This window comes from Myotis brandtii, unplaced genomic scaffold (genome assembly GCF_000412655.1).
Source record: "Myotis brandtii unplaced genomic scaffold, ASM41265v1 scaffold452, whole genome shotgun sequence".
Lineage (NCBI taxonomy): Eukaryota > Metazoa > Chordata > Mammalia > Chiroptera > Vespertilionidae > Myotis > Myotis brandtii.
Window position 1 is genome coordinate 795,597 of NW_005367284.1, and position 10,162 is coordinate 805,758.

At 39.4% G+C, this 10,162-nt stretch overlaps 1 protein-coding gene across 13 annotated transcripts in view; it reads right to left on the reverse strand.

Moving 5' to 3' along the window:
* Positions 1–4,880: 4,880 nt before the first annotated feature.
* ELAVL2 (ELAV like neuron-specific RNA binding protein 2) overlaps positions 4,881–10,162 on the reverse strand; it is a 163,179-nt gene continuing 157,897 nt past the window's right edge. For 11 of the 13 annotated variants that reach the window (XM_014546585.1, XM_014546584.1, XM_014546587.1 and 8 more), the window contains 2 exons: positions 8,403–8,441; positions 4,881–7,676 (listed from right to left, as the gene is read on the reverse strand). In XM_014546585.1, the coding sequence (XP_014402071.1) occupies positions 7,346–7,676; positions 8,403–8,441 (370 nt within the window). In that variant the 3' untranslated portion in view covers positions 4,881–7,345. The remainder of the gene's footprint in view (positions 7,677–8,402; positions 8,442–10,162) is intronic. The other 2 variants (XM_014546590.1, XM_005874807.2) reach the window with 1 other exon arrangement.

Consider the following 10,162-nt stretch of genomic DNA (forward strand, 5'->3'; position numbering starts at 1 on the left):
AATTTTCTCCAGTGACTACATTATTGAAATTATCCACAAGGATGTAAATTATATAGAACGTGTCAAATAAAATGCTATGTGTACTTACCTCTATTCAATTTCCAGATGCCTTACATATCCTGCCAGATTCAAAAAATCTGATCCCACAAAAGGGCACAGTTAATATACGTTAATTCAGCGTTTATTTTAGTACTTTACTGACAACAAAGGACAGCGTTCCAAGATTTGGGAGAGCTGGGGTCAAGCGCCAGGTCTCACGTTAGCAAAAGAACCTTGGAGAACCTTCACTTCTCTGGGCCTGACACCTCTGCAAAACGAGGTGCTGAACAAGACCCTGAGGTGTCTTCCAACTCAAAACCTGAATAAAAAAAAGAAATGAAATCTTCAGCCCTGAAAGACAGCACAGCAACTGGCATAGAGCAGGTGCTCGATGTACAGTCAGTCAGAGGACGACCAAAAGGGATGTTTTTAAAAAGACAAAGAACTGAAAACAGGGCTTCCCAACCTGAGTGCCATGGTGTGCCGCACCTTTGTCACATCTGCAGTGCAATCCAAGGACGGAGCTACCTTGCCAACCGTGTGCTTCAATCCAGAGGGCGGGTTCCCCCTAAAGTGGCTGCCGCTTCCATCCTGTGTTCGAGGAGGTGCACCGAGGGGCTGCTTGCTTCTGAAACTGGGCAGGGAGGCTTCCCGGAAGGAGTGCAGTGACAATCAGAGTTACCCCTCGGAGTAAAAAAAACAAAGCAGCCAGCCCGTTCCCTAAAGAGCTATCTAAATGGGCTACTTTCTTTCCTGAACTTCTCCTAACCTATGTTGCTTCCAAAACAAAAATAAAAAGCTATCAAACCAAAACCTCATCTTAGAAATATCCCAGAAACATTTGGATTTTATAATTTTCTCCTTACCTTCTACAAGGGTGATACTTGAGTGATATGGGAAGAAAAAATATAAAATGTATATATCAAAACTTAAGATTGAACCAGGCATTATGGCACTAGAAATACTATAAATACTAAAAAAAAAAAAAAAAAAAAAAAAAAAAGTTTATCATCTCAAATCATTGCGTTTGAAAGGTATATATCCTCTGGGAAATACATTGGTCCAGTATGGTATTATTGGGAGATTTTGTTTTTGGTTGGTCTTTTTGAATATTCTGAACCACATGCTCTAAATAAATGTCTCCACTTCAAAAATCACATATAGATGTTTAGACATTTTGTAATTCATTATGGACTTAAATTTATGACTACTCTTGAGATTTAACTGGTCCTGGATACAAGGTTTAATGAACTCAGGTCTATATTAAATGTTGACCTGAGCTGACGAAGTCGTACTCTAGGTAACATGACTTTGACCAGTGTTCTCTTCTTGAATTCTCTCTCTCAATCTCTTCAATCCCACCTGCTCTTAATGGCCCAGTCCAACTGCTCTCATTCCTGTGCCGTTTCCCAAGGAATTACTCTCCCCACCAACACACACACACACACTTTATACACAGCCCCTTAACTTTGACTTGTATGGTTAATTGTGGGCGTGGCCAGAGGGGGAGCACAAGATCAGCTGAGTGAGAACAGAGGTGTATGTCTTCCACACACTTATGCCTGCTCTTTTAAGATACTGTACACAGCAGGGGTTCATGCTTGGTGGCTATCAGGTGTTTGTAAACATAGGAGCCATGAGTATTTCTGGGGGTTAGTATCAACTACTACCTCTTAACCTACATGGTTAGTTATTTAAACTAAAAGGAATGTTAATATTGAATGTGAGACCCCAACACTGTAACATGTCTTAATTCAAAGTCGAATAAAGCCAGTCAGCATACTTTTAATATTCAGGGTATCTTACCATATTAGTACTTTGCAAATTATTACTCTATACCTATAATAATAAAAATGTAATATGCAAATCGACCGAACAACCAAACAGCAGAACTACTGTCTGGATGACCGTCCAGAAGACCTCGCTATGACACACATTGGCGCCAGGCCAGCAAGGCTGATGCGGTGCGATTGGTCGGGGGCCGCCATCGCCCCTGGAAAGGGAGGTCCAGGCCACCCTCTGCACGGCGATCGATGGGGAGTTGGGGGGGGGGGCTCCATGATTTATTGTCCCAAAGAGGGAGGCCCAGGCTACCCGGCCGGTGGTGCTGTGGCGGGTGGGCAGGGCCTCCCTCTGCACAGCGATTGATCGTGGAGTCCCGGCCAGGTAGCCTGGGCCTCCCTCTTCGAGGCGATCAATATTTTCATATATATTTTACTAATTTTCTTTCATCTCTGACACTTCTATTATAGAGAAGGGGCAAAGAGCAATATTAAAATATTTCCTCTAATCAATTCCCTTTCAATGTGCACAAATTTGTGCACTGGGCCACTAGTATTATATGTTTTGAGAAAGCAAGAACATCCAAATGCCACCATCAACCCAACTATCCAGGTAATGTCTTAAGGTATGTAACTTTTATTTTGTCTCAGAAAGGGTTTAGACAATGAATGAATATAAGAGCATCTTCAGATTCACTAAGCTGAAAGATACTAATGTCAGACTATATACAAATGAGCTAATCATCAACCCAAATAAGGAAAAGCAGCTTCTGTAAGAAGGGCAGAGCAGGCTCAGTTTTGCAAGTTGTAACTGGATTTATTTCTAAAAACTCCAGCAAGTTAGCCTGACGCCTGCTCCTGGGCTCTCCCGGCAAGAGGACAGTACAGCCTGGCCTGGTGGCTTGTCTGTCCTCCCTCCAGGGTGACAGTTTCCAAGAAGATTAAGAGCCACATTTTGCTCATTTTCATAGACCTAGGGCACTGCACAGTACAGGAATAACCAGTCAGCCTGTGCTGCACAACCACAGAATATCTTTTCCAAGAAGTCTGGTTTATTTCTATGAACCAGAATTCTGGAAAGCTTAATACAGGCTTCCTGTGTTAATGATGTAGATGCTTTAATCCTTTAAATTTAAAGGTCATTGAGCCAACTTTGGTGAATTTTCAGAGAAAGAGTACAAAGAATAGAAAAAATATATAAACCATTTGTTGCAATAACTGAAGCTATAAATGTTCTTTAAACAACAATAAATCCTGTCACAATTTTAGTGATATTTCTGTTTTCTTCACTGTTTGAGGTTCCGAAATGGAGGCATGGGCATAAAGGATCAAAACCGCTGCCTCCATTTTTTGTATCTTCTACACAATGAAAGATATATGCATGTTGTTCTACAACACTGTTAAAGTTTCAACATACTTATTGTTAAAATACATGCATTTTCTTATTTCTGGGTAACACTTTGAACAGGAAGTTACAAGTTTCCATTACATTTTTTGATCCTCATTATAAAGTAATGGTAGGATTCTTGCAATCTGTTTATCTAAAAAATAAAAACACACAAAAAAACAACACAGGAATGTTAAATTGCTAACACTTTTTCTCAAATAATATATTAAAATAATGTCAAATGATGTTAAGATTAAAAAATTTACGCTGGCTACTCCAACACTGATACCCTAGTCAGAGGTTGGCAAACTCATAGTCAGCAGAGCCAAATAGCAACAGTACAATGATTGAAATTTCTTTTGAGAGCCAAATTTTTTACACTTAAACTATATAGGTAGGTACATTGTTATTAACTTCATTAGGGTACTCCTAAGGCTTATAAAGAGCCACACTCAAGGGGCCAAAGAGCCGCATGTGGCTCGCGAGCCGCAGTTTGCTGACCACGGCCCTAGGTGATTTATTTCCAAGCATTAAGTGAGAAAGGATTCTAAGGAAAACACATTTCTCAAGTCGAGCAGTTTCCCAAACCACCTTTCCTTGGGATGTTTCCACTATCTGCTCAAATACGAGCACTGCTGGCATGCAAGCGAGTCAAATACTGATAAGCATGTCAGAGGAGAGAGGTGAGGGAGGACTTTCTAACACCACGAAGTTAGAGTACAGATTCATATAATAAAAAAGGGAGTGTGGAGATCTGTGATTAATTGCACCTTGGAAGAAAAGGAATCGTCTTGTCTCTCAGATACGCTCTTGACTGCTAAGTTGTGAATTCAGGACAATTACTTTTTAGAATGGCTTTTTACCAAAAAACCTGACAGATGCAAGTTAATGAAAGGAAGTTATTTAGTAGACTTCCTAAAAAAAAAAAAAAAAAAGAAAAAGAAAAAAGAGCGTCAATATTATATATTAAATTTTCTGAAGTTCTATTGAAGTAGAATCTTTGCATAAAAGATCAGCAAGAAATATTCTTCTCCCTCCGCGGGCATGCTAGGGATGTTACAAGAATGGAATATGTATGTAAAACATGGGATGGGCAGAGCTCATGCTCTGTACCCATGCACTACTCACGTCGACCCTAACTTAATGAAAACCGAGTTTCTGGTTTTAGAGAAGAGTCTCTTGGACAACAAACACAAACTTCATCCACCAACAGTTAGTCCTACAGGTGAACCAAATCTCGCCAGGGAAAGCAGAGTACGTCACCTTCCTGCCATTTGGTTTTTCTTTTGCTCAAAGAAATGTGTGAGAACCACTCCCATTTGTAAAAAAAAAAAAAAAAAAAAAAAAAAGGAGGAATGGTTATTACATCAAAGCTATAGAATGATGTCAGCATCCAATTACCCAAACTTTACAATTAGCCGATGAAAGCACGTATTCCTATAAAAATTATTCACCAAGTAATATTTGAAAGCTACCTAATCAGAAGGTGTCATTCAAAAAAATGTTTTGCACATTCTACTTTAATTAGCATGCCTTTAGGAATTCTTACCTTCGACAACTCTGCTTCCAACTAATGGCTTGGAGGGAACCTCTTTTAATTCGATAGAGCAAGTTGATTAGACTGAGCACAGAGCCCCCAAAATGTGTATAAAGACCTACTCACCACACTGTTCTTTCCCTTCAACTTTGTTTATTGATGTACTGAACATGAAAAAGTACAAAGAATCCAAACACAAAAGAAAACATGTACAGCCTCTTAAATACTCAACAGAATATATTTTCTATTCCAACAGATGTGAATTAAGTCATACTGTACAACTTCAAATAAATACCAGCCTTACATTTTATTAAGTGCTCTGATAAACACTGTAAAGTGAAGCACAATTTGCATGCCCTCTCATCAATGCCTCGGTTTGCTACAGTAGTATAGGAAAGAAGCATGTAGATGCTGTTTTCCCGCCAGGGAAACCTTATTCTTTTTTTAAGTATATACATGTATTTTGTTTTTTAGTTTTTTAGCTTTTTTTTTAAACGCAGAAGGTTAACTCTGACAATCTAAATGCACCTAAGGATATGAGAAAGTGCTAAGCCAATTGATCTCGGAATAGCATTGAGTGGGTCAGCATGAAAACTCGCTTTATTCACTTTAGCACGCGCCTCACAGTATATGTACTGTACTATACTGAAAATTTTTATAACTACAATTTTAAATAATAAAAAATAAAACTCAACGCAACCGCAAAGATAATGTACAACTATGTTATGCATAGCACATTGCCTGTTCTAAGGGGAAGCATGTGAGCATCTCAGTTTATACAAAAAGCAGGACGTAACTATATAGTTCTCAGTGCATCCTGATGAAGGCGTCTTTGCCTTCAGCTTTTTTGAAAATTTATTATACGCTAGATGCTAATCAGAAAATATTTTGTATTTGTTAAAATTTCTTTCATACATGGTAAAGACTTATTTTATTATTTCCCCAAATAGTGGTTTAAGCATCATACAAAGTTAAATTTCAATAGCATACAGATATTTATGATTTTTTTGTATGAAAAATGTAAGGAAATTTGTTCAAAACCTATGGTTATACTCATTTTCTTTTTACCACAAACATATTTATAAACGAAAAAGGTAGCATCACCATAAACAGCTGAAGCTAGACTATCTACAGACGAAATTAGCAACAAATCTGATGCACTGTAAATTCAAGTCCTCAGGACAACAAAAGTGATTAAGCAAGACCTCAAGTAACAATGTTAATGCCATTTACAAAGGAAAAAACGGATACAAAAACATTCAAAACCTGAACATCACTTGGCATGTAAGGGGGAAAAGAAAATCAAATTAGCTGAAAGGGTCATAAACACAAGGTCTTATTTACATTACACAAAGCTCAGGTGTTAGCCTTGAACAGAACTTTCAAAATACCTTCAAATATATCCAACTCAGATCACTTTTGCCGACTTGCTGCAGTACAAATCATGTGCAACATCTTTTTTCCTTAAGACAAAACAATTCTTCAAACAATACTGCAAGTACATCACTAAACACCATGAGCTCTATCTGAAGGGATTTCTTTAGGAAGAACAGATTTTTTCCCCCATCTCTTGGTAATTTAAATTTCTTGCCTGCTCTTATATATTCTTTTGTAAATTTTTTTTTATTTGTTTCAAAATCACAAATCAATGTGAGCCACCTATCACATAATAACCAGGATGACCAGACACTCCACTGGTGATTACAAAAACGAAACCAGCAGCCTTTGTTTCCCCCCATCGATTCTACTCCTTTCATACAAAGATCTCAAAAGTATTTTTCTACATCATAAATCTTTCTAAATTTTCCAACCACTGCAAATTTCCTGGTAAATTTTAAAAGCTCACTAGGTGTCATATGAAGAGATTTCTCAAAGTATTCAAGTCAAAATATTTGTTCCAGGACCAGTAAAAAGTTTCTCCAAATTTTCTTTTTTATAAAAATAGATGCTTTTTTTAAACCCACATCAAAGAGGCTCTTATCTCTTTGGCAAGGTACTGCTTTACGAAAAGTTCTCCAGTATTCTTACAATAAGCGTTTATAATGTAGCCCCCCCCTGCCCCAACCCAAATCATAATTATAAAATAAATACTGTTTGTAACTTCATAAATAAAAATGTAAACTTCAAAATACTTTTCTTAGACGTAACAGCGATGCTTCAAATGTAAACAAAACACAAAGCTAATCAGAAAAAGGAAAAAAAAGGGGGGGGAAAAAAGACACAACCAACTGAGGAATTACAACACAAAGCCTCAAGGTTTACTCACAGGTTCAAGGCAGTTATGTAAAAAGAAAAGAAATGTCATCCCTTAGCTGAAACACTTTAAAAGGTCCACCTTCTTCAAAGAAGGCAATAGAATGCAATGTGACAGGTAAAAACCCTGTACCTCTTGTCCATATTCAAACATAAAAGATATTTAAGAAGTTTTAATTCAAATACTAGCAATAAAAAATCTCACATATTTCTTAGGATGCTAAGTAGTCGTTTTTTATCCCCATCTCAACACTGACTTACAAAGACATTTACTAATGTAGAAAGTTTCTCTTAACTTGCCTTTGTTGGGTAGTTTTCATATAGAAATGGACTGAGGACAAGAGCGCATTAGGCTTTGTGCGTTTTGTTGGTCTTAAAGGAGACCTGCAGTACTCTGTCCCCCAGACGGTATCCATTGAGGCTCGCTATGGCCATGGCGGCCTCGTCATAGTTTGTCATAGTCACAAATCCAAAACCTTTGCATTTGTTGGTGTTAAAGTCACGGATGACCTTCACGTTGGTGACAGCTCCGAAAGGCCCAAACATTTGCCACAGGATACTCTCATCTGCGTCAGGAGCCAGGTTGTACACAAAAATACACCACCCTGTTCCTGGGTGCCCAGGGATATTAATTCCAGCCAAACTGGTCATTCCGTCAATGGTCATTGGAGAAAACCTACTAAACAAAATAGGAAACACGAACACACACACACATACACACAAACACACACACACACAACAGAAACAGGCTGGTTACAGCAATGGACTGACTTCTTTTCCCTTTCCCATCCCAGAGCTTTAGTAACTCCCCTCCCCCCACAGATGCATACAACTACTTGATGTTTCAACCAAAGTCTGTGTGTGGCTTGCAGCGACATGCTGTACTATCAAGGTATGAATAAGTTATGAAATGGCCATTATGTGCTGTATTGAATAGTACTGTCCACAATAGCAAAAAAATATATATATTGAGAATGGGCTTCGGGAATTTAAGCAGGGCTGGGGGAGGGGCGCAACACATATGTCAACATGCTATAACGTCGAAATGCAATATAAAATAAATAATGGGTTTTTAAAGACCGGGTGGCATTGTATATATATATATTGAGAACGGGCTTCAGGAATTTAAGCAAGGCTGGGGGAGGGGCGCAACACATATGTAAACATGCTATAACGTCGAAATGCAATACAAAATAAATAATGGGTTTTTAAAGACCGGGTGGCATTGGCATCCAGTGATACAAAGATATCCCTTGAGTCAACCGTGCTTCAAAAGGCAGCTTTTCATTAGGTTTGTACATGCAAAAGAAAACCCAACACAAACTTATAAGGGAGTCACTCCCCAAATCAAAGAAACTAATCACTCAGGGAAGGGATTATGAGCGTCATGAACCTCTATCATTACCTCTTCACTCCATAAGCCATATTGAGCAGATTGTCCAACCTGCAAAACACACATTTAGCAAATTTCAGTTTTTAATTGTTCCCCTTGATGTCCAAGAAAGCCGGGCTTGTTACTGCCATCTTCCAAGGGGATATTTGTATATTAATTGTATGGGACATCAAAAATTGGGGCTTTTCACAGAGACTGGGTACCCACTGCCATAAGACACTAGCTCTTCTGATGGATGTAGTGTATCTCTACAAGGACCAGTGCAACACACAGAAAACACTGGTGGTCACCTGAGGACGCCCTTCAGAGAGGCAATGTGGAGGCCCTGGAATAGTTAACACTTGGGTTCTCACCTTCTGCCAGGAGGTTCTAAGTGCTCCACATGCACCTACATGTACTTAATACTACTTTCAATTCTCACAATTCTATTGTGTATGCCGAGACGCACATACAAGTTTAAGTGACTTGTCCAGGAGCACAGGACTAGTAAGTGGTGGCACTGATATTCAAACTGCAGGTTACGGAAGTCCATAAATTTCCCTTCAACCTCACAACTTTGAAGGACTTTCATTTCTTAGAATCAAAGTGTGTTTTAACAGGTAGAAAGAACCTTCCTTATACACAACCTCCGCTAAACCTCCCATTTCTCCTTGTGCTCAGCTAAGAACCAGAGGAAGAAAGACGAGAGACTCCCCACTCCAGGGAGCTATGCAGGGAGGAGTTCAGGCCCGAGCTTGAGGCTTATTTTGCTATAAGGAGTGTAACCCTGCTCAAGGTGTAAACAGCCAGGTACAAACCAACCAACCAACCTGAACGTCTCTTAAATGTTTTAAAAATAAAGTATTTGGGGTGAGTAGGTACTCTAATTTAAAACTCTCCACATCCTTTTCCTACTTCAAAAGTTAAATGGGTTGTACAGAACTTGATTTAGCAGCTGCAAAGAGTTCCAATGTCCATAATGCATACCAATTAATTACACGTGTTCAGGGGAGGTGGGCACAACCTAATGCACTGCCCATATAACCACCTTTAATGGCCACTATGCTGGGCACTCTCCAAACAAGACCTGGTCCGGGGAACAATTTTTCTCTCAAGTTTGAAATTCAGTGTTTCACCCTTATAGTCTAACAACCTTCAGCTTCAAGTGAAGCTCAAACTCACTTGAGAAAATTCCTAGTGTTATAAAAGCCAAAGAAACAAAAAACCAAAACACATCTCTTTCTGGTCTTTCAGAATTAGAAAAAGAATCTCACACATTCCTCTTCCCTATCACCCCTGGGCATTTGTGTGCTTTAAAATGCAAATAAAGAAATGGGCTGCTGTAATGCAAAGTATAAGGAGACAGAACAAATCAGAGAGACAAAGGATCGTCCTGTGTGTGTGTGTGTGTGTGTGTCTTGTCCGACCACCCTCTCAGGACCAGGGACAGTTCATCCTCACTGTACCACTGATGGGGAGTATGGACCTGGATCCTGCGGGTTTAACTGAATAAAAACGATGAGGTTACCAACATTATCCTTAACTGCTTAATCCAGAATAGAAGCCATCAGGAGAGCTGGCTGGGGAGCACGTGTGACACGCACGGGAGAAAGCACATGTGTGGAGAGACTGCACAGGCGGGAGGACTTTGTTTCTGCAGAGGTGATGACTATAGTCAAAGATGCCATGTCTTGCCCTGACCAGTTTGGCTCAGTGACTAGAGCGTCGGCCTGCAGACTGAAGGGTCCTGGGTCGGATTCCAGTCAAGGGCATGTACCTTGGTTGTGGGCACA